This window comes from Triturus cristatus, chromosome 2_1 (assembly GCF_964204655.1).
Source record: "Triturus cristatus chromosome 2_1, aTriCri1.1, whole genome shotgun sequence".
Lineage (NCBI taxonomy): Eukaryota > Metazoa > Chordata > Amphibia > Caudata > Salamandridae > Triturus > Triturus cristatus.
The window spans coordinates 1,162,584,230-1,162,610,209 of record NC_140581.1 but is presented as its reverse complement, the minus strand read 5'-3'; the positions used below and the strand labels follow the sequence as shown (position 1 = coordinate 1,162,610,209).

Here is a 25,980-nt window from a genome sequence, read left to right as displayed (position 1 = left end):
TGCTTTCTAGCTTTTACAAGGAGGCATCCTAGATTTGCTCCCAGAACAGCTTTCAATTTCATTATTACCAGTAAAAAAAGAGACAATGTGGTAAAAGGAAGCTTATTGTGCTTCCAGGGTTTTGGCTAGGATAGAAGCATGGGAACAGATAATTGCCCTTCTCCAAATACTCCCTGTGCTTCCGTTACCTCTCTCCACCTCTGCCCTCCCGTCCATTGAATTCTGATAGTCAAGACTTCCAAAAGGCGAGGCTAGGTGAAACACCTTTGCAAGACTCCCCAGGCAATTACATTTTTAGGTCTGACTACACACAGTTTTAGCTTTTTGATTGAGTTCATGTAATAAACACAGGAAACATACACACAGAGAGCTTTTAGGCATAATCATTTTGCCATTGGTTACTTGGTCATTCCTCTTCAGCTATTACATTCATGTATTGGATCAGGTCAGAGGAGTATTTCAGTCTCATCATTAGCTATCATCTAAAACACGTCTTAGTCTATCTACAGAAAAAGTGCATAGATTGTGAAGGGAATCATTCATGTAGTGTAATGCAGGTGTATTTTGTAGTGTTGTGAGACTGTGTGTGCTAGGACTCCTGTGGTTCTGGGCGGACTCAACAAGTAATGATGTAATTTTTTTTGGTAGGTATTAAGGTGTGTTAATGAACGTTTATGACATAATTAGAGTACAGTATGTGATTGTATGCTGAGGAATAAAGACATACAATCCAGAGCTCCGTGTGTGGCATATTCCATTGCATGCTCAAGGGGCTGGAGAGGATGCTGCAACTGGGGATCTGTGCCCCGAGGAAATAAGACTTCTTTCCCCGAGAGTTTGCAAATCTACAGTAAACTGTTGGTGCGTGCCACATGCACTCAAGTCGATGAAAAGCAGTTCGACATTGGCATGTATGGAACCAAATCACCGCTCCAGCCAATATACGGCCCTCGAAGAAGTTGAAGGCCGTGTGGAGGAGCGCATTCGAAAAGCCCGCCAGAAAACCCTGGTAACGTCAAAAGAAGAGATATTGCACTACAGCCTAACATAATGCCATTATCGATATAAAGCAAAATGCTAAAGGCAGCCACAACTAGGTACGATGCAGAAAGATGAATGCAGTGATGAACAGCCACAAAAATGATGTCGCTGTACGACCTCCGATCGGTCATGATGACCGAAGTACAAGCACACGGCCAGTGCTTGCAGACGGTACCCACCCAGATGAACAGTTGTCGTTGTCTGAAAAGCATATACTCTCGGCTGCAGTAAAAAGAGTGTGAAGTACAATTCTGCTGTTTCTGAAACCAGCACTATTCGACACGGTGAAGAAGCAGAATATTTGCACCAGGTGGACTGTATGGATTGATAGGTTCGATGACTTCATAGATGCAGTAGAAGAAGTAGATGATAAGAGCATCATTAAGTGAATTTAAATATAAGGCCATATGTCTCTGAGTCATCAATGACTGTCTTTCAGACTCTTTCTGAAAACGCATGTTGAGAGAGATGCTCAGTTTAGAGAAGGTGCTAATGGCTGCAAGAGCGAGAAAAGAGCACATCGACAAGCAGTTGATATGGAAGCTGGAACAGCGAGCAAGCACAAATACAAAGTAGATGCATGCAAGTTGACGCCTTTAAAGAAGAACAAGCTGTGCTTCTGGTATGGGTTTTAATCTCCCCATGAAGACAAATGTCCAACCATAGGACAAACGTGCAGAGAATTTGGTAAAGAAAACCACTTCATAACAGTTTGCAAAGAAAAACACAAACCAACTACATCACAGTGAGAAAAAAAAATGGACGTCAGAAGGTTCCAGAAGCATTCTTGCTAAGTACACAAAGCAAAAAGCAACATCAGTTATGATAAGTAGAAACTAGATAAAGTCAATTGTCATCAAGTTGATCTTACAAAGGCTCGTCTTAGTCGAGCGCCAATGAAGTAGATGGATGTGCGATGATGACATCAATCAAGGAATGACAGGCTCATGTAGGTGTGGCTGCTTGCAAAGAAAAACAAAGGGCAATGGCGAACCACCATACAAAACAACAGAATTCATTTTGACTTGACCCTAAGATTACAATAAAAGTCAACAATCAATCAATCAATCAATCATGTAACTTGTAAAGCGCACTACATACCCGGGTGGGTTTCAAGGCGCGGGGAGGGGGGAAGATGTTACTGGTCAAAGAGCCAGGTCTTGAGTTGTCTCCTGAAGGTCAGCAGGTCTTCGGTTTGACATAGGTGGAGGGGGAGGGTGTTCCAGGTCTTGGCGGCGCGATGGGAGAAGGATCTGCCTCCGGAAGTAGTTCTCCGGATGCGTGGGACCGTGGCCAGGGCGTGGTCAGCGGAGTTTCCTGTTGGGTACATAGAAGGAGAGTCGACTGTTGAGATAGGCTGGGCTGGTTTTGTGGAGTGCTTTGCGTGCGTGGAGGGCCTCGACTTCTCCGGCGGCAGCGGCGACAGCGGGGGTGTAGGCGGAGCTGCAGCGGGGGGGGAGTGACCTACCAGAAGGTCAAGGGTTGCTCTCCTCACCGCGCAGCGACGGCCATATATGGGGAGGTGGGGAGGGAGGAGCAGCTGGGAGGCGGGAGGCGAGGGACGGGAGTGGCGAATGGGCGCGGAGGGGGCGGGGCCGCAGGGGAGGCAGCGGCAGGGACGGGGGACAGGAGACCGGCGAGGTGGTACAGAAGATAAACGGGGCACAAAACAGGTTCACAGGCACGAATTAAGCACGCGGACGGCGAGGTGGTACAGAAATAAAAAGGGGCACCGGAGCGGCGAGCAAGGGGCAGGGGGCACAGACAGTCACAGGCACAAAATCAAGGTCACAGCGGCAAAAAGCAAAGGAACAGCACAAGGGAAATAGCACAGAGCAGAGCGGCGAGCGGGGGGCAGGGGGCACAGGCAGTTACAGGCACAAATCAGGGTCACAGAGGCAAAAAGGCAAAGAGACAGCACAAGGGAAATGAAACGAACCTAAGGCCACCACTAGCCACCAGGGATGAGGCGCAAGTGGAAGCCTGCGGGTGGTGGAGGGCCTCGACTTCTGCGGCGGCGAAAGCGGGGGTGCAGGCGGAGCTGCAGCGGGGGGGGGGGGGGGAGCGACCTGAAAGATTGCCCTACAGATAGGTTTTTACCATTAAAGAGTTCCTCTTCACTGGTGTGCCTTGATTGCAGTGCACTGCTCGGGCCACGCTCCTCATCATCTTGGCCCTCTGGACAGTTGCCCTGTTACCTTTATCATAGACAGTGGGGCTTCAATTAACATCATGCCTGTCGAAATGTTCAACAGCCTGTCTCCTCTGTCACGCCTTAACCTGTCAATCACGAGAGTATACACATGGGCTGCTTCGAAACCTTTGCAGAGTTAAGGATCATTTATAGCTATAATGAGACACAAAACAGTACCAGTCCAAGTGACAATTCACATTCTTCATGGAACCTCATCCAGTGCATGCCTACTCAGTTTTGCCTGTGCTGCTGACATTGGACTGATATCTCTCACTTACAACCTCTACACTCAATCTGAAGTTGTCAGTCAGTTTCCGTTGTTATTTCATGGCCTAGATAGGCTCAAGACAATAAAAGTGTGACATCAATGAGGACATTTGCCCTGTTCCTCAGCAGCACTGAAGAGTCGCTTTCCACTTGCAAGAAGCTTTTCAGAGAAAAATAGAAACGCTGTTGAAACATGATATCATTGAGCTCTACACCGTGGGTTTCACCCATAGTGGCAAGGCCAAAAAAGGACATTGGAGGTGCAGTATGCATCTCTGTTGATATGCGCCAGACCAACAAAAAAATTGAGAGAGAAAGAAATCCTTGTCCACACATAGCAGATATGATCATGCAAATGAACGGTGCCCGAGTCTTCTCTTGTCTTGACCTGAACAAGGGATACCTTCAACTCGAGTTGGAAGAAAACTGCAGGTACATCCCTACTTTTTCAAGTTGGATTGTTCAGATACAAAAGGTTGAATTTTGGAGGGTCTTCAGCTGCAAAAATATTTCAAGATGTTTTTTACGTTTAATAATTCAAGCTTTCAAAATATTTCAAGATGTTTTACGTTGAATAATTCAAGCTGTCATGCATGCTTTTAATAACAGTGATGTCATACTGGTATTTGGGACAACGCAAAAGGAGAGTGGCAAGGCTCCTACGCAGGTGTGCCAGTAACTTGCTGATGCAGGTCTCACTCTAAATGCAGCAAAGTTTCACAAAATCAAACTCAAATGCTTTGAGCACATATTATCTGATGGGGGGATGACTCCTGACCCAAATAAAGTGTGAACACTTTCAGCTACTTTCCCCCCACAAAATGTCATCATGCTGTGATCCTTCTTAGGCATGGCCAGTTGTTGCTCAAGGCACATTCGTGACTTTGCTATTGTGAGTGCCCCATTGAGAAACTTGACAAAACGCATTGTCCCTTTCCTTTGGTCTCCTCAATGTGGCCAAAGAGCTTCAACAGAATAAAACACACAATTGAAAATGCAACCGAGATACCCTATTTTGACCCCAAGTTACATACTGAGATCACTGTCGATGCAAGCCCTGCGGGGCTAGTTGCAATCCTTGTTCAACATAATGGTCATCTGAATGCTTAAAGACACATTGTAGCTTATGCCAGTCAAACCCTGTCTGACACAGAATAAGCCTATTCTCAGCCAGAGAAGGGTAGTCTAGCTATAGTGTGGGCCTGTCAACATTTTCATGTGTTTTTATACAGAAAGCTCTTCACTATCATTACAGACCACCAAGCGCTGCTCACTTTTTTTTTAAACCTGAAAGCCAAGATGCCCTCTCGCATTGAGAGATGGGGATTGCGACTGCAGGTCTTTGACTATGCAATTGTACACAAGCCAGGTAAATGACCAGAACTCTCCTGATTACTTTTCATGAGTACCATTACAGCGGCACAGTTCGACATCCAAAACAGCTGAGGAGTACATTGACTTCATTGTGAGGTCCAGCACTGCAGCAGCCTTATCCATTGAACGGATCACTGCTGCTACTAATGCTGATAAGAACATGTTTATCCTCAAGGAATTAACATTAACTGAATCATGGAAGAAGTATGCTAGAACTTTTGATGACAAACTGAATTTCACAAATTCAAGAATGTACAGGATGAACTGTCTGTTACTAAGGATTGAGTTGTATTGGGAGGCTCATGAATCCTCATACCTGAGACCCTTAGACAGCAAGTCATTGAACAAGCCCATGAAAGACATTGTGGCATTATAGCCACCAAAAGTGCCCTAAGAGACAAAGTGTGGTTTCCACACCTGGAAGAACGTGGAGTGGGAAGTAAAAGAGTGTAATCTTTGTAACTACTTGTCAGAGGGACGGTCGGAAACAGAAGCGAGGAGGCCGTATAGGGTGAATATTGTGGTATTTATTTGGATGGTGAAGTAAGAAAAATGGTTGAAACTGAGAATGTTCTTGATGAACAAAGTAAGTCAATAAAGTCTGTTCTGGCACAGGGAGCTTCATGTACTTCTTCCTTGGCCGATCCTGGTCTGATTTAGAGGTCCAGCTGTCAGGGCGATGGTGGAACGTATATGGGTTCCCGGAATATACTTGAGAAAACAAATGAGAAAGAAGCGGTCAGCATATCATTCGCAAAGTTTTCTACCATCACCACACCATGTGCAAGAAGCGACGAGAAAATATAGGAGTCAAAATGTGGTCTTTTAAAGATGAAAGAAAAGACACGGTCACTTCACCGTGGAACTGCCCCTTGGTTTTAAAGGTTTTGGCAGTGTACTCTATGGTGCCTGTTTTGTACTTTCACGGGGTGAGGGTCGTGAGAGGGGTGAGTCAAGAGAGGGGTGAGGCCAAAAGGACGGAGGCAAGAACTAAACATAGGAGCAACCACCACCAAAAACGTTTCTCCCGTGTTTTTACCCTCCCTATGTACCTGCTCCCTCCCCTCCCCCTTTGTCCCGTCACGTACCGCTAAAAGCCACAACTCTCCAGAGTTGTGGCAGCTCGTGCAACCTCCGGGATCCACCAATCTTCCGTCCACGTTTCAGGAGCCTCGTGGTCTTCCTCATCAGCGGTTCCGTCTCTGGTGGATCCAGCGGCGTCCCGTAGTGTCTCGGCGTCTCTCCCGAAGTTCCCGTCTCCTCCTTCTGGATCTCTCTCCCGGCCTAACACACCGTCGATGTTCTCGATCCCGCTTTTCTGCCGTCTGTGACCTTGGTTCCGCGTTGTGGATTGGTCGGGCGTATCCGGACCGCCTCCTCCAAGGGTTTCCTCTTCCGGGTTAAGGGACGCGTCCTGCGGAAGGGAGAAGTCTTTGTTTATTTCTGGCAGAGACGCTTCATCGTCTTCCAGTCGGTAAGGCATCCAAATTGCCTCGGTTGTGGGTTTGTGATTATTTAGGCTTTTTACCCCGGGGTCTTCCTCACACTATCTTTCTCCCAAAGTGACGCAGCACCCATTGACATTGTATGACCTTTCTGCAGCACCCATTGACATTGTCTTACCTTCCTGTGTATGCATAGGAAAGAATTGCAGTTGACTTCTTTGGACCTTTAGGAAACGGACATCTTATGGTAGTCGTTGATGAGTATTCACATTTTCCTTTAGTAGAGGAGTTATTGTCAACTACCCATGACAAGGTCATTGAGCGGCTGGATGACAAATTTGCAGCATGGGGTATTCCTGCCATTCTCAAATCTGGCAATGGTCTATGTAGGAAAGTGGCATCGACTGCATAGTTGCCCCCAACTTTTTGCTGATGTTTTGACCCCAGCCTATCTGCTTCCTCTCTAAACTGATGCGAGCACTATAGGTACATACCAATTGGATACTGAGGACACCCTGTGAGCCCCTTGTAGATGGTACCCTAGGTACCCAGGGCATGGGTCCCTCAGAGGCCTACCAGGGGCTGCAGCACTTATTGTGCCACCCCTGGGACAGCCATACAAACTGACACCACCAGACCACTACTGCAGTCTGGGTAAGGTGGTGCTTGCACCCCTTACAGGGATATAGGTATCCTGTATCCCACGTCAATACAAAACATATATCCTCATAGGTCACCCCTAAGGCAGGCCTTGCTAATCCTACAAGGCAGAGTGCTGAGATATGTGTGAGGGGGAACCCCTACCTGAGTAGGGCCCCTCTGCAACCTTCGTTAAAACTATTGCGAGGTTCTTTGTAGTGCAGCCATACCATATACTCTTAACCGCATTATAAGTAATCGCGATAGCCTGATAACTTGAGAGTGGCTGCACAGAACCATGTCATGTTTGGTGTCAAACATCGTGGAATCATACCCCCAATCCAGCCATGGGAGTGAGGGCATGATTCCCCCCTGCTAGAGGGGTGATATGGTAAAAGCGGCAGATTTTAGACACCAATTTAAAAGAGCACATGTAGTACAAAATGGATGCTACCCGCCACCCACACGATTCTGGCTGCCTATTGCTGGGCAGAACTCCAGGCACGGCAGCTGGACAATAGGGATCTTGTTGCAGGGAGGTGTCCCCACCTCCCCAGACAGACTATGTGGATTGGAACTGGGTGGGTGCACCTTAGGATGTCTTTCAAACTTGCACGTAGGCTTCCACAGTGCCTACTTCTGCATACACCGGCTCAGACCGGTTCAGGGGAATCCTGTCCCCTGCCCCGACGGGAAACACACAAAGAGGAGAGGGTGTAGCCACCCTTTCCCGCCTGAACTCCCATTGGTGGGCTCTGATTCAGACACTCCCCTAATCCCTTGATAAAGGTGGGTGCAGGGTCCCCAGAGCCTCAGATTATTCTTGGACGAGAACATTGTTTCAAAGACTTGAAACTTCGACGAGCTGCCGATCAGCTGAATGAAGAAATCTCCCTTGGGGTAAAGGAGTTACCCCCCTGCTTGGCAGGCACCTGAAACACTGCAAGTGACCCGGTTGGAATTCCACTGCTCCTACGGACAACGAAGACTCCTGCCTACCCCGAGGTGGGTTCCCAAGCATCCCAGAGGCCAGTGAGTGTGCACAGCCAAGCTTAGCACTGTGGACCCCATGGGTGCCGAGATACCCAATACCCCAGGACACCGGCCATCTCTTGCACAGCACACAAATCCGACCAGTGGGGAAGTTGTGCTTTGGCCCATCATTGAGCCAACCTCTCAGCATCACCTATGCCAAAGGATGACGCCCTAGCCCGCTCCGGAGACCCGTGGGTACATCTTTACGCACTCCAAATTGCTGCCTTCCGCGGTCCCTTGTCTCTCGACTGGTGGGCCCTAGCGGAGGTCAACCCTTACTTTAAAGGGCTCCCCTGGTTGCTCCAGGCCTGCTCTTACAGCCTCGCTGGAGACCTCGCTCCGACCTCGTGGGTCTGCACCGTAGCTGTTTCTTGATTCTTGCGTGGGTTGCGGTTGCCAAGGCTTATTGGATCCAATCCGAACACTAACACTGCAGCGGCCTTCATCCTTCGTGGGACAGTCGCCCTCCAGCAGCTGGCCTTCCTTGAAGCCTCCTGGACCCCGTGGCTGCTGATCCAAGCTACCCGTCTTCAACCTGAAAACACCCGACATTGAAGGGCTCTTTCTCCTAAGGCCCCCGGTCACTGGCTAGTGACCAAGACTCTGTCCCCTCTGCTTTCAGGTCCTTACCTTCAAGATCTACATCTTCAATCTGCACGACATCGACAACGCTTTACGCCAGCAGCAGTTCTTCACGTTTTTCCATTGAAAATGAGACATCGACCCGACACCGAAAACGACCTGTTACCTGCACCCGGCTTCCCTGGGGCAGGTAACAGTGGTACCTCGGTACTATCGTGGGTGTGGGCCCTCCAAAAACTCCTGAACTTGAACTCCTGCTAGAAGTGTCCAGATTCTTGCAATTTCCAACCGTGACATTTCCCATAGGGTTTAATAGGGATCCCGACTGTAGTTTAAACACTGCACACGCTTCCCGTGGGTCCCCTTCTTCACTACCTTGGGGGGTTTCGTAAGGGGCCAGCGATCCTAAGTGCCCTAGGCACTGTCTGCAGAACTGTCGTGGTTCTTATACCACTTTTTGAATATATGGTTTGGTCCCCCCCCCGGGGCCCTGTGATTCCAGTGCTATTTATTGTTGTTATAAATGCTTTATTGAATTGTATCTTTACCTCCAGCCTCACAAGAGACTAGTGGGATTTGTTCTTAGAATAAATACATATATTTTGAATATATACCTGTGTGGACTACTCTTTCATTTGATCATTCAAGAGGTTATCCATGGTAAAACAATAAGCTTAACACTCCTTTAAGACTTAGCCTGAAGGCTGCTCTCCACAGCTACCACTAGGATAGCTTTCTGTAAAGGTTGTCTTTTAACCTATCACCTTAAGAGTCGAATTGGACTGGTGCAAGGTGTCCCCTATAACTAGTGGACAGCATAAGCCAGGCCAACTTCTCACAGTCTATCCTTCAATAGCAGATAATTCAAGGAATGTCTGGTCAGACTAAATGTCAAGTATCAAAAGAGAACACTTCTGTGGCCCCAAGCGAATGGTGTTGTGGAACGATTCATGGGTACCCTCAAATGGGTAGTTCAATGATCAAGTGAAACCAGGCCCTTTGCCAAGCTCTCCGTGCCTATTGTTCAACTCCTCACTCCACAACTGATGAGAGTCCTACCACTCTTCTATTTGGGAGAGCCAGCAGAACCAAACTGCCACAGTGGACAGTTGACCGATCCTTATCTCACACCCAAAAATACTCATTCAACTTTTAAACTGACCACTACCCTACACTCCTCCAGTGGCAAATATGTTTTCACACGCAATAGTGTATCACTTAAAGTACAAAATTATTAATTACTTCTATAAAGTGTATAGATGAAAGAAATGGACATTTTTTAGGTCAGATCGTGTAATAATACAAAGGTCTGTCTTACACTGACATTAAGGAACATTTCCAAAGAAGAATAACACCTCATAATCACAACACCAAAGCGATGTCAGATACTTCCTCAAAGTGGCAATAGATTCCCCCTCAAAGAAACCCTTGTGCAATCGCCATATAATTTCAATGGGAAACAGTCGGAACACAGCAGCCTCATGCATGTTCCCACATTGCAAACGCTACCACGCTTGCCTTAACCACGCATATGCCTAACCAAGCATGTGTGTGGTTAAGGCAGTGCGTGGTCTAGCTGCTGGCTGCTGCAGGGATGGGAGCAGGAAGACCTCGCCAGGAAGACAGCCACGGTGAGGTAAGTGGGGCTGGGCTTTGGGGGTAGTTTTCTGGGCTGGAGGTTGGGTAGTTTTCTGGGCTCGGGAACTATGGGTAGTTTTCTGGGCTGGGGTCAGGATAGTTTTCTGGGCTGGGGGGTCGGGATAGGTTTCTGGGCGGGGGTTCTGGAATAGTTTGAAGGGTTGGGGGTCAGGGTTAGTTTTCAGGGCTGGGAGTCGGGGTTGTTGTCAGGGCTGGGAAGAGTCAAGGCATGGGGGCTCAAGGTATTTTATAGCGCTGGGAAGGGTCGGGGTAGTCTGCCTGGCTGTGGGAGTGTCGGGTAGTTTTTTAAATTAAGGGTTCGGGTATTAGGCCTAAGGGCAGTGGAAGGGATTGTTTTAGGGACAGCGCAAGGGGTGGGAGGTGGTCAGGGTTCTGTATATTAAGGGACAGGGTTTTAGGCTTCAGGGATGGGGAAGGGGAATGGGTAGTCGGAATACTTTTTAGGGCTTAAGGGAGAGGGGTAGTTGTTAGGGCTCCTGCGGGGTTGGGGTAGTTTTTTTAAATAGGGGTTTGTGTTTTAGGCCTAAGGGTAGTGGAAGGGGGTGGTGTAATTTTAGAGACAGCACAGGAGCAGGAGGGTGTTGGGGTAGTGTTTGTTAAGGGTTAGGGAGCATGGGGGGTTGGGAGGAAGCTGGGGTATTATTATTATTTATAAAACTTGTAATGCGCAACAGCTACCCGCAGTGGGTTTCCCGGCGCCAGGGATAGACTAGAGAAGAAAAGGAAGAAAAGGAGAAAAGGAGAACGCAGTAACCATGACAACACCAAATTAAATAACAGGAAGAAATTAAAAAATTAAAAAAGCAGAGTCTTTAATTTTTTGCGGAAGTTCAATAAGTTGACTTCCAGCTTGAGGGCAGTAGGCAAAGTGTTCCAGAATATAGGTCCTAAATAAGAAAAGGACCGTCCACCCATTCTGACGAGTTTAAATCTTGGAACAACAAAGTCGCCGTTTGCCGAAGATCTTAACAAGCGAGAGGGTTTGTATGCTTGAACAAGGCATTTTAGGTATTTTGGGGCCACACCATTCTTAATCTTAAAAAGATAACACAGGGCTTTGAATTTTATCCGACTAGCAATTCTCAGCCAATGCAGGTCGCGGAGGGCCTGTGTTGCCGAAGATCTTCGTGGTAGATTACATAAAAGTCGAGCGGCTGAGTTTTGTACTACCTGGAGTTTATTTAAAGTAAAAACATCGGCGCCAAGATAGAGAACATTGCCGTAATCAAGACGAGATGTAACTAACGCTTGTACGACAGTTCTCCGAGTAGAGTGGGGAAGCATCCACAGAATTTTCTGCAGCCACCTTAAGATGGCAAAGCAGGTGGAGGCAACCTTGGTAACTTGCTGTCTCATTGATATTGGGGTATTTGGACCTCAGGGCGGGGAGAGGGGGGGTCAAGACCTTAGCCACGCACACCCCTTTACCATTCATGCCTTTACCATGAAACTTTGTGGTAAAGGCATACGTGGTAAAGGAATGCATGGTTAAGAGGCATTTGTGGTTTAGGCTGCGTGCTGGAGGCATGTGTGGTTTAGCCATGCGTGCCTTTGTCATACAATCCATTTCAGTGCCTCTCCAGCAACTAAAGTAACACAGTCATACACAGCGATTGTAAGAATTTGGGTTGTTGGTTGGAGTGGTTGAAGCCCCCTCAGGCAGCAAGCACAATCCTTGTAGGTTGACCCACAAAAGTCACTAAATTAAACTGTGCTTAACCCTTTGGTAACTTGGCAGTCAGGCTTAACTTAGAGGCAAAATGTAAAGCATTTATGCAGCACACAAACACTTATAAAGTGAAAACTCAACATAATAAAAGTTCCAAGCCAATTTAGAAAAGTAGCGTATTTTCTTTTAAATAAAAGGATATGGTAACAACAAAAATCCAATCAGTAGAACTGTAGATAATAAATGTTAAATTTTTAAGTGACAGTAGTGTCTAAAAGCACAGAGCGCACCCACGGTCAACAGGTTGCGTTAGACTGGGGAAAAGTTTCAAGTTCAGGCTGACTGGTTTGAATCATGGGCCGGATACTGGGACCAGGTTAGTCCTACTGAAAGTTACCTCCTAAGTCAGGCCCAAAGAGTTCCATTCACGTTGGAGGAGGCCGCGAGGAGGAATCTTTTGGCATGTAGAGCAGGTCCTGCGTTGCAAACGTTTGTTGCTGTATCATGAAGATCCGGTCATCACTGGAACTCAGCATAGGCCATAAGCACATGGGGTGTTGTTGTTGTAGTGTGAAGTGCAGGTCTCACCTGAGCTTTTCATTGGTGATCATTGCGGGTGACAGAGGTTCGGCGCAAACAGGTATGTTTGCGGTCGCGAGGAGCCCAAACTTCAGGATTAGTAATAAGGAGAACAAGGGTACCCCAATATGTGAACCTGGGGTGGTAAGCTATTTTGGGAAACAATGGTTCTGGTGTGGCCTAAAGGTCCATGCAGAAGTGACCCTGTGGGGGGCACCTGTGGGGGGCACTATGATTGAGAGTAGGAAGTTAATTCTTAAAAGGGAGCGATAAGCAATATATATTCCAAAACAATAGTATTCAGGTGCTCATACAATAAGTGACAATAAGCGTGACGTGAATAGTGAGGGTGATATTAAAATAAAGACATCGCATTGACAACAGTAATAGAATCTCCTTTACAAGATTTTTCCAGAGTAAAAGGAGTTCATGTTGTAGGGGGTAGACGGCGTTTCGAACGCAATTATTTGAATTCATCTTCAGGATATACATAGGTGAGCAAGTTGAATTGGGCTGGAATGCTGTTAATTAACATCCGGGGTTGCAAGCGCCTGTGAAACGCTGTGCTCTTCTGTATTTGAGTGTGGGAGACTTTAGTGCAGAATCAAATACTGGAAGAGCATCTGGCCGCTGAATGGCATCGTTCAGTGCCGAATATTTATTTTAGGAGAATCCGGACCGTGTCCTGCTTCTGCTGTAGTCTGCACTCTGCGCAGACTACAGCAGAAGCAGGACACGGTCTGGTTTTCATCTCCAGGTTCTCATTAAGTGCCCTGGATTCTCCTAAAATAAATATTCATCACTGAACGATGCCCTTCAGCGGGGTGGGGGGAGGTGCGGGAGGATGGGGTGGGGGGGACACTGTTTCGGGGAGGGGTAGGGGTAAGACAGGCGTTGCACAGTGTGGGTTGTGGGTACGAGAGGTTGTACAGGGAATGCACAAGAGGTTATTGTGGAGTAAAGAGATCCCTAGTATGGGGTAAAACTAAAGAATTTCAGAATGAGTAAATTAAGGATTGCAACTGTCAATATATGTGGCCTGAACGACCTAACAAAAATACAGATGGCATCCCAAGGGCTGAAATTGCTACAAGCAGGTATAGTCTGTCTTCAAGAGACCCATGCAGAAGGGAGTCAAAAAGATCTTTTAAAATACATAGGATATAGCATTGTAAGGTACTCACACACAGGGGGTAGCAATTTTAGCCTGTAACAAAGCTATCCAGTTTTCCCTAGTAAGGGCTGATACATCTGGGCACTGGGTTATCGCTAGCTGCAGAGCCCCAGGCTTTCCTAATTTCAAGATATGCTCCCTTTATGGTAGCAATGTTGATGACTCCACTCTATTAGGATGGCTGGTGAATGAATTATCGCACTGGCAATTGCCTATCGTGATGTGTGGGGATTTCAACATTAATCTTGCCAGTGGCTGGGGTCAGGCTGAAACATATGTGGGAAAGAAGCCTAAATGTTATCAAGCTGTATGAAACATGTGCCAGGAGCATGGTTTGTGCGATGTCTGGGCTAAATTGAGACCTAAACAACATGGCTTTATATATCACTCCGCCCACCCATCAGAAACATATGAGGCTGGATTATTTCTTCGTCTCCCAGCTGATTAGACAAAAAAGCACAATTGAAAGTGCTCCCAGATATCTCTCAGATCACAATCCGTTGGTATTGGAGATAGTGGGTGGGACTGCTCTTGGACGTTCGAAAGAGCATTGCTGGTGGATGAGGTTTATGTGGAGCACATGAGGAAATGGATTCCGGAATGTCTACATAGTAATCTAGGAACGGCTTCTTTGGGTACTGTGTGGGATACACTAAATGCAGGGATACTGGGGGAAACAGCCCAATATGCAATAAGGAAAAATAAAGTGGAAAAAGCGAGCTTTCACTCCCTACAATCTAGCTTTGCCCAGGCTGAAAGCAAAATAATTGAGGGCCTACTACAGAAGGAAAGTGTAGAGGATGCTCATTTAGGGGTTGCAGTTAATAAAGCAGCAATAGGGGAGAAATTACTGAGGAAAGCCATCAACAAAGCAACAGTGTACCGTGAGAATATGTACGAGTGCAGTGAAAGAGTTGGTCATCTACTCGCAATCAGGATAAGGCAAAAAGTCACGCAGAATGAAAATTAAGGAAGTAAGGGATCCTCTGAGAGGTTTGGTGTCGGATGCGAATGAAATTCGAGAGGCTTTCTGCAATTTTTATCGGACTCTATATACAGAAGTCCCCATGGGGGAGAGCCAGAGGGAAGAACAAATAGGCAAATATCTGAAGCAAGCTGTGGGGGCGTCCTTATCAATAGAGGTGAGGGGCCACTTAGAACAACCATTAACTTGGAATGAGGTCGCAGTAGCCCTTGCTAATTTACCGAGAAAGAAAGCGACTGGACCCGATTTGATCCCAACAGAATTTTATAAGGTTTTTCAGGAAAACATTTAAAGAGATCATGATGACTATGTTCTTATAGATTGCAGGGGGTATGAATCCACCAGCATCATGGGCTACGGCGATGATTGTCTTTCCCCCCAAAAATAAACCCAGTGAGGAATTGGGGTCCTATCGGCCAATAACCCTCATAAATGGGGACGGGAAAATTTACTCTTAAACCGTAGCCTCTCGTGCATCACTAGTGATACACAAAGTAATCTCCACGAGACAACATGGCTTTATCCCGGGTAGAGGCACCATAGAACACATCAGAAAGTTTATTACGCTGTTTGATGTGAGGCAAGTGGCAGGAGACCCTATGGCCTCAATCTTTTTAGACGCAGAAAAGGCCTTTGATAGGGTTTCCTGGCAGTTTCTATGGGCCTCTATGCAATGGAAAGGGATAGGGGAACAGTTCATTGGTGCAGTGAAAGCCCTTGTACAAGGAACCCGAGGCTAGAGTACGTGTAAATGGGGAACTGATGGAGGGGTTTAAAATAACAAGAGGTACACAACAAGGGTGTCCCTGCTCACCGTTATTATTTGCAATTTACATTGATCTCTTTTTGAAATGCTTAGAGCTGTCAGTAGATATTTCTCCACTATTTGAGTCGGCGGAAGCAGATAAGGTGTTGGCGTATGCTGACGATGTAGTGTTAGTCACGCCACAAGCTGAGACGGCGATGAGAGCAATTGAAAAGAAAGCCCAGAGATTTGGTGCTGTGTCCGGATATGCCCTGAATAGGGAAAAAAAACACAAATAGTGGTTAATGAGTTTGCACCGATTGTGAATAACAGAGTAGTTAAAAAAACACATATTTGGGGGTTGTGATAGCTGCAGAAATTGATGAGGTAGTAAAGGAAAATTTAGAACCGTGTGCCGCGGAACTGAAAACCCCCCCCACAAAAAATGGATAATCTGCACCTCACATTGATTTGTAGAGTAAACATAATTAAGATGGTATGTTTTCATAAAGTCTTGTACTTTTTAAGAGCAATCCCTTTGATATTTATGAATTCCAGGTTTCAAAAGTTTGAAAGCATATTTGCACAGTTCATATGGGCGTATTCAAGACCCAGAAGATCGATTAAATATTTATCCCTACCGAGAGAGCGTGGCAGCTTGGCCCTACAGAACCTTAAATTATATTGGTGGGCGGCCTCTTTAAAGCAATATACAGCACTTTTGAATGTGAGCACTGGGATGGAAATATTCAGGGATACTTTCCATTAAGGCCAAGATGTAAGAGTTTGTCTATGGCGTCAACTTGATTTTGGATGTTATAAAAAGGTGCGCTTTAAGACACTGCTTACGGCTTTTAAAGTAAGGTCCGCTGTACGACGCCTGATAGGACTTGGGAAATTAAATTACTATACGCCCTTTGTTCAAAATAAATTCCTTTCTGGTATTTTTAATGACTGCTATTTTGATAACTGGATAAAGGCAACTCAGGTCGGGAGCCTGTTCTTCTCAGGTAGTTTAATGTCATTCGAAGAACTGAGAGTGAAATTTGATTTAACGACTAGAGAATTTTTTAAATATCTACAGGTTAGAGACTTCTTGCACAGGAAGGGAGGAGGGAAGGAGAACTTCGAGAGCTGTGAACTAGTGGATAGAGTAAGACGGCCGGAGATACCTAGGATTGGGCTGCTATACGAGTTGTTGAATGATTATATGAAAGATGATCTGGAGAAATGCTCATCGAAGTGGCAAGGGATGTTAGGCATTTCAGATGCAGACTTTCAAGACACCTTTCTAAATACCTTATCGATTTTAATGGCGGCAAACCTCTAAGCACAGTTCTACAAAACATGCTTTGAGCTATATTACACCCCATATCGAATTGCTAAATGGGGGGATGGGAAAGGGGTGTTTTGTCCACGGTGTGCAGTTGATAAGGCAGACCTAATGCATATGTTTGCAACTTGTAATGAGCTTAATCCGCTTATAAGAGAAATAGAGGTATTTTTACAAGAGAAGCTGCTGCTACAATTGCATGTAACCCCGCCGGTAATCATGCTTGGCCTATCTAACCAGGGGGAAAAGGAAGGAGGGGCTTTTATTTGTATTGCGATGGCAGTATACAGAATATGCATAGCTTCAGCATGGTTGGACGTTACCCCTCAAGTATTTCATCAATGGTTAGCTCACCTGTTGAGCACGTATATTCTTGAGAAGGCTATATATAAGAAGAAAGGGCAGAAATTTGGCAGCACTTCGCCAATTGGAGGGAACAATGGGACGGGTAAATTATACATACCGTTAGAACGGCCTCTATTGTTTTGTATGGCAGCATTGAGATCCCTGTTCATAATATCTAAGGGCTTAGAGTTTCCACGTAAGCACACCAAAAATCTTGCACTTTATGGAGGGCCGATGACTAAGGCTGTGCAAGATGGGTTCTGAAGGCCATTAGCGCTGATTGCATTTTAACCCCTTCGCTGCGGCGCGAATTCCGCTGCGGCGCTGGGGGGTTCGGGGTGAGCGCGGCGCCGCCATGCTCGTGACGGAACCACGCCGTCATGAGTCACGGGCGAGTTGTGCTCATGACGGCGTGGTTCCATCACGACTCCGCCCACTTAGTACTTCGCCCGCACAGGCGGGAAATTAGTGCCGCGTGGGCGGAGCGGCCGCAGCATGACGGAACCACGCCGTCATGAGCACACGCCGCCCATGACTCATGACGGCATGGTTCCGTCATGCGCGTCGGAGGGGTTAATGACCTGAAGGCACTCTTTTGAAATGCGTTTTAAGCCAGCTGAACCAGGAAACAACATGCGTTTTAAGAATTTGGTATTGGATATGGGAAATGCATTGTATTTATATTTCAGAATACTGTACAAATAAGAAATCTGATTTTTTTATGATATTTAATTTTTAGAGATTCCATGTATGCACTTTAAAAACGTTGCAGTTTGTTAATGGGCTGCTAAAACAGATGACAATGTATGCACATACACTTTATAGATGGCTGATGACTAAGGTGTGGTTGGACAAACAGTGGGAAGGGTGGGGGGTGGGCACGGGCATTTATTGAGAAAAATATGCGGGAGGGAGTGCGAAACTGTTGTTTTTCAGTGGAGAAGATTCAAATAACCATCTCTTGGTTGCATGTAGAAAAATCACCAATCTCACTCCATCCAAATGAACAAACGACTGGAACTGCCTGTATTTTTTAAGTAGTTCGGAAACGTTCAAAACAATTTTTAATTTCCTGGTGATCAAAAAATCTGGGCAAGATAACTTAATGGGAATTGGCCCGGTAAAAGCCTGTGAAAAAGTAACGATTTAATAGAATCTAGAAGGTAATTATAGGTGCTGAGTTTTTGGTAACTTAGCATTTGTAAATATTTGTGACAGTAATTGGGTTGTACCATCACGATTTTCCTATGTACTCTCTGCCCTCAAATGGTGTCCTGAGAGCCCAAGGATAGGCATCCTTGTGGACATTTGCAGAACCACCACTCAATGACTAAAGAAGCTATTTGAAGCTCTTAAAAGGAGAGGCAAGAAGCCGGTACCCACGGCAGTTAGTAGCTATATAGACAACACTGCTCAATGATACAACTAGCAACTACAAAGAGAAGTTTTTTCCATGTATTAACAATGCTAATGAAGCCATTTGCAGCTCTTAAAAGAAGAGGCAAGAAGCCGGTGCCCCATGGCAGTTAGCAACTATATAGACAACACTGCTCATTGAATCAACTAGCACCTACGAAGAACAGTTATTTTCTGGTATTAACAATGATAGGTGATTTTCTTACAGGTGAGTTTGCCTTGGTCTTTTCACACCTAGTTTAATTATTGTCATAAGCATGTTTTATATCAATTTTTAATGAAGTCGTCATTGCTGATAGTTTTACTTCACTCATACTTCAAGACGGTATACTTGTTTTACCTCTTTTCCCAATTTCATTTTAAATTAAGCAGTTGTATTTCTCATGTTTTAAGCAAACTACCACATTTTCTCTATTGCCTAAACTCTTGCTATATATAGTTGGCTTTAGCCAAAAAGGTTTCAAGTACTTTGACAAAGTACATTGTTCCATATATGGGCGGACGATAAAAGCAGTGTTTATTCAGTCTCCTGTTTGCAATTTGTAATATCATGAAGTGAATTTGAAGTAGCAGTCTTTTTTAAAACAAATAGTTAATAAAACGTAACCCTTCTTTGCTAACAGATGTAGCATTCTCTGATTGCTTCCTTGTTGTCTTCAGGGAGATGGAAACATAAGATATTATGAAGTCAGCACTGAAAAGCCTTACATGAACTACCTGACTGATTTTCGAACATATTTACCTCAGAAGGGGATTGGTGAGTTTTCATTTCTTATTCTGTAAAATACATGTTTCTAATGGATAAAGTCCAAAACATGCTATTTTATAATGAAAAGATAACCTGACTTTATCCTTATCCACAATATTAAGTTCATATGAAAGTGCACTTTGGGCATTAAAAATATTGCTTTGTACCTTGTGCTGAACTTTGGCATATATAATTATCCCAATCCATAAGAAGGGCTCCCGATTGTCCCCTGGCAACTACCAACAGATCGCCCTGCTCGACGCGAGAGGAAAGATCTTCGCGGCTAGTGTATTAGACCATCTTAAAGAGTGGGCTTCTTCAACTGGATCGATCCCATTTAACCAAGCCGGGTTTCGCAAAAAACCCTCTGTAACTGATAATATTGCGATGTTACAAACAATAATTGATAAATATGTAGTCTCTAAATCACAGGTCATCTACTCTGTCTTTGTCGATTTTTCAACAGCATTTGACAGAGTGGACAGACCAAAACTCTGGTGTTAGCTAAAAAAACTGTGAATCCCGGATAACCTGTTACATAAAATTGTGTCTCTCCACTCCGAAACTTGGTGCCAAGTATTATTGGGGACAGAGAGGGGCCTCTCTCCCCCAATTAAAACATCGAATGGCCTAAGGCAAGGGTGTCTTTTAGCTCCCCTACTTTTCTTCCTCTACCTTAGTGATCTCCCCGATTGTTTTATGAAAATAATTAATTTCCCTCTGAAAATATCATTACATAAAATTCATTCCTTGATATATGCAGATGATGTGATTATCCTTGGTCTTACTCCATTCGGCCTCCAAAGGAACTTGCATGCACTTACGCTATATGCAGAACAAAACTTTTTAGTACCCAACATAACAAAAACAAAAATAGTTCCTTTTCGAGGAAGACAAAGATACGTAAACTATAACAGGACCTTAGGAGGACAACCGTTAGAAATAGTGAAGGAATACATCTATTTAGGGCGTATTTTTTCTCAAAATTAAAAAAATTATTCCCATCTGCAGCACCTGACCTACAAAGCTGATGTTCATACTGGGGCGCTTCAAAGACTATACTCTTCTCTTTCATACGCTCTTGAGCATATTCCTAGAAGTCAATGGCAACCAATACAACTCAAAGAAAGCCAGATTCTTCGGAAATTAACTAAAATGTCTCTGATTTTGGATATTATAAAAAGGTGCGCTTTAAGACACTGCTTACGGCTTTTAAAGTAAGGTCCGCTGTACGACGCCTGATAGGACTTGGGAAATTAAATTACTATACGCCCTTTGTTCAAAATAAATATCTTTCTGGTATTTTTAATGACTGCTATTTTGATAACTGGATAAAGGCAACTCAGGTCGGGAGCCTGTTCTCCTCAGGTGGTTTAATGTCATTCGAAGAACTGAGAGTGAAATTTGATTTAACGACTAGAGAATTTTTAAAATATCTACAGGTTAGAAACTTCTTGCACAGGAAGGGAGGAGGGAAGGAGAACTTCGAGAGCTGTGAACTAGTGGATAGAGTAAGACGGCCGGAGATACCTAGGATTGGGCTGCAAGCCCTGCGCCTCGAGTTTTCTCTAACTAGTACATACGCTAGAGGAATCACTAGCATCATTCGATGGGCGTATAACATCTTACATGCTGATCAAGGTTCTCTTAGAGCACTACTAAAATTGGAAATCTTTGACGAAGGATCCTCAAAATACGTCTTTTATCGAAACTTAGTGTTTGCTCTGAAGTTGTCAGAATGTACAGTTGACCTGCTGAAAACCTGGACCCCGGCACATTTGAAACTCTTTTTAAATCACTTGACTCCAAGGATAAGCTATGATCTTGATCCAGATCTGTTGACTGGGTGTGAGTATTTGATTGGTTCTGATGCTCCCTCCATTACCACCCCCTTTTGTACCGCTTTGTTCGCCATAAGTTGGCAGGGTATGCTCAGACGTGAGTCCCTTGCTCACTTTGCCACTGGATTCAAGCAAGCCTGGCTGAAGACGGCTGAAATGCCAGAAACCGGTCCTAGGAAGCTTGTTTCCGGTCCAGGGAAGGCATGGCTTGGCAGTTCGGGCTGGACTGTTCCCATGAGGCACAGGGTCAGACTGATGTGCATATGGCCATGCCTGAACTGGGGTGGCAGAGTGGGCTAAAAAACGGTGATGGATCAAACCCAGATCTGTTGACTGGGTGTGAGTATTTGATTGGTTCTGATGCTCCGTCCATCACCACCCCCTTTTGTACCGCTATGATCTTGATTTCCAGCACTGTACATAATTGCAATGTTATAAGGTATATGCTGAGTCAATTGAATTCAAACAAAGGCAACAATATCTTACTTTTACTTTAAGACACGGCGCCCGGCGTTGCATGATTTTACTTCGGTTTGGGATCCTCCCTCTCAAATCTTTTACCTATAAATGGACAAATAACAATAATGCTAGTAGCTTATGTGACCTCTGTAAAGGAGGAGTTCAAGATCTGATGCATATTTTGTTTTTTTGTCCTAACTCCACAGTAGTTGTTGCTAGAAAGCGGTTTTTAAAGCCAATTCAAAAAATGTGTAATTCTACAACTGTACAGAGTTTGATTTCTATTCTTAAATCACCTCCCAATGAATATGTATGTTATAATCTGTTAACATTTTTTTTTAAATGTATAAACTTGTATTAGGATGAGCGTTCACAATTCTTCTAATTATAAATATTATTTTATCGTTTTTAACCATCTTATTTGTTGTTCTCAGAAGAGAACTAAATCAAATTAATAAATAAATTTGAAATGTGAAAATTTGAGTGTGAAAATGGAAGAATTTATGTATGAGGTTTATCTCTTAGTACAGCAAAGAATATTACAGCAATAAGTTATTTTATTCAGGTCTAGCCTGCTAAATATGTATGCCTCCAAGACCCCAAGAAAATATTTCTTTTTTCAGAATCAGAATAAACAATTTGGTATACATTGATAAATTATAAACATGCTTTGGAAAACAGAAAAGTTGCCATTTCTTTTCAATTACAGATCTTGAATTTTCTGCAATGTTCTTCTTTGGAACTTAGATTCATTATAGGGCTTTTAGACCCAGCATGGTTCTCCCAGCCAAAGCAATGGTATAAAATTATCATGGACTACATGGATTGCAGTAAACGATTCAATCTTCTTGTAAGCAAGTCAGTCAACGTTCTACCAACGTTTGACTGAATAATCACATAAAAAACATTTTTAAATATGTCTGGTGAAAGATAATCAAATAAACTTGGAAAGAACAGCTGCATGGGCTTGGTGTGTGTACGGAATTAGGTGATAATTGTTGGATTGAAGAAGGGTATATTAAGGGCACAGGAGTTTTAGTTTTTTAGAGGATTCCACCTTATAATATACCCACAACTTAATCCTTGGGAATGTTTCATGGAATGTTCCATCCCTAACAAAACTATAGAGAAATTGTTGTTTGGTCTTGACAACAGTGTCTTTGAATCATCAACAAACTACAATACTGTGGCAACATATTTTAGTGAAGCATTTATTTAGTAAACATTGTATTTTGCGATATGGTTGAACATAAACTCTACAAATGGTTTAATTGGGATTGCCTAGAAAAATTCTACCACATACCTAATACTTATTGGCATCTCTAAGTAAAGTGAATTATTTTTACCATATTCCCACAAGGAGAATTAAATCAAAAGTTTTAGACTTTCCTTAATTGCTTAAAACTTAGTAAACAACCATAGTATTTTTTACATCTAAAATTTTGCTAGGTTTTCTCTGAAAACAAAGAAGAGGTTCTAATAAGATGTCCTCATGAGATCAATTATTGGACTTCCATTTGCTTTTTTTATAGTAGTGAATGCTATTGAAAATTATTTGAAATAAGCATTGATTAATAAATCATTTGGGCAGGGCATAGGAGAAGCACAGAGGTCAAACACATACATTCCTTTTGAGAACTGTAAACACCACTTTATATCTTGTCTAGTCTTTCCTATCATAGCTGTGGTAATTATTTGAAAATCACTGCTGACAAAAAAAACATGTTTCTTGTTTGTTTGTTAACATTAATCTGCTGATTAGCAATACAATTGCTACAAAACTACATTTTAGCACATCTACATAACGCTTAGGCCTATAAATGGGATTAACTAAGCCCTTCATTCTTGAATTTGAATGTGATATATCCAAATGGATCAACTACCTTTTAAATGGCAAATTGAAAGAATTAGGCTTCAGTGAAACCAGAATATATAATATTTCATTTTGAACTGTGATTGCAACAAAGAGAAGTTCACAACCTGTAGCCTTATTCATGATTGGTTGACCCTGCCCTCAGCACCTACTCTCAATTTTATTTTTTTATCTAAAATAAATAGTAGATTATTTTCAGATTTGTAAATGAAAATCTAAACAAAATTTAGCACCACATCATAAAACAATATAATAATAATATGTGAAACAAGTCCTTGAAATACATAACAGAAGATGGAGGATCTGTTGAATAAATAACAATCCAAACATTAGATATATTTTTAGAATAAACACCAAACATTTACAGATAGAGTGATTGATAAATGCCTCAATCTAAGACAATTACATTTGGACTTTCAAACTCATAAGGCCTAGGAGGGACATTTATCTAAGACTTGGGGCCTCATTATGATGTCGGGCGGAAAGCCATCCGACAGCTCGTTGGAGGCTTTTCCCCCGACATCAGATTTTTCAGTTCTACCGCCATATTATGATACTGACTTTCCGAGGGAAACCCTGAGGGGAATACCACTCTGCTTTTGACGGGCTCATGGAGCCTGTTGTTGCGGCGGTCAGAAATGCAATCCACAAAAGGCAGCGGTGCCAGCCTCGGCTATGCTGTTTGGATTGCAATTTCGCTTTCCGCCTGCCCTTGCATGGCGGTCTGCCAGACATGAAAAGGTAGGCGTAAATTGACTTTGGGGGCCCTCACCTGGACCACATCCCACATGGATCTCCTATATTGGGCCTCCTAAACATCCCTGCACCATGTGGCAGGCAGGCACCGTATAGTCCCTGCCACACGGTGCAGGGATCTTTAAACTTTGCCAATGGCTCAGGCATGTAAGAGAGGACCTCCGAGCAATTAGCAGGGTGGACCTATTTGACAACCCACTGAGCATCAAGGGTTCAGACAAAGGCATAGTAAAGAGTGAAGTACTAATGCAATCTGCTGAGCAAAGATGGGCAGCTGACCTGAAGAAGAGGTCCGTTGAATTATATCTTCACCTGAGTACTACCGCAGATATTGAACTATATCTGCTTAAGACACCATGCAAACAAAGGTATTACCTGGTCAGATTTAGGCTTGGGTTAGCAAATCTTTTGGCATCCTATCCCTTGAATCATTTACAGACAAAGATCTACACCTGTGCCCCTTTAATACTGCAGTGTCACAATCACAGCAGCATTTCTTTTTCTTCTGTGATCTGTATAAAGCACAGTGTACTCACATATTGAAACCGCTATTGAGTCTTATACATATTCAGAATTGCAAAGAAGCATTGGAGTATCTACAGCTGCTCCATACAGTGGAAGTTTGTCACACTATTTATAGATTCATAGTCGCTGCAGGAGAATTGCTGGCAAGTAATCATATCCCTCAGTCTGAGTATTCTTATCAGTGAATTATACTTGGCCTTTTTTATATGTAATATTGTATTTTTTATATTTTTTATTTTAACCAAAAATTTCACAGCTGCACTGTGCCACTTTAATCTCTGATTACACAATGCGTCAGGATGTATTGTGTGGCTAAATCAGATTTTTATCCTGTAAAGATATTTTTATTGCTTTTTTATCTGTATTTATGTCTCTTCTTTTATGGTTTGTCTTAAACTGAATAACGTTTTCTGAACTAAAAAAAAATCAAATATCATTTTTATTGTTTATTAAAAGCCCAATTGAATGGTGAAGTTGGATTTTTAAGAAATATTTAGGAAAGGTAAAGTTTAAAAAGTTACATTTTCCCTGCCCGAAGCTCTTCAAGGCTAATGTGTGTTAGTTCTCCAGTACCTGCCCAGTCAGTGCCTGACCTTAATGATGTGTGAAAACTGCACCCAGAACAGGAACAATGGCTTGGGAGTGGGGAGTGTGTTTTTCTTCCCTTTGCGGTAAGGGTGCACTTAAGAACTTTATTAACATATAAATGGTACTGCCTTTTCATAAGTTAATGTACGGTGAGACCTGGAGATAGCAACCCTTTAGTCCCCTAGCCAGTCTGACACAAAACCAACTGGGACGGGTTTGCACGCATGCTCTGCATAAGGGCGTAAGGATTCCCCCATTCTGGATTTGTGGAATGAGGTGCACTGTGGGAATTTATACAGTAATGTAAATAGAAACTGCTGCAAAAGTGGATAGGGTCACCCCTGGGAAAATTGACCCCATTGGTTAGGGAGATATCACACCCACCCACTAGCTGTTGCCAACAGTAAATGTATATTCTTAACAGAACAAGGGAACGCACAAGGTAGATAAGGACCTTGGGTGTCAGTTTTATATAGAAACAATGTTCTTTAAAAGAAACAATATGGATGAGATAAATATAGACTTGAGTCAGTGCTATATTGGAGGTGTCCAGCCGGACAACCAATGTAATTAATTGATAGATGCAAAAACAAATAGGAGCACATCAATACAGTGGGACACAATCCTGCATCCTACACAAACACATAACAATTACATTTGGACAAAAACATTTCAGGCAAGACAGGGGTAGCTTGTGGAAATTAAAGG

General features: G+C 43.8%; 1 protein-coding gene across 1 annotated transcript in view; it reads left to right on the top strand.

Moving 5' to 3' along the window:
* CORO2A (coronin 2A) overlaps positions 1-25,980 on the top strand; it is a 408,458-nt gene that overhangs the window by 262,226 nt on the left and 120,252 nt on the right. Inside the window, exon 8 of the mRNA XM_085636611.1 lies at positions 19,143-19,239. Coding sequence (XP_085492737.1) covers positions 19,143-19,239 — 97 coding nt within the window. The remainder of the gene's footprint in view (positions 1-19,142; positions 19,240-25,980) is intronic.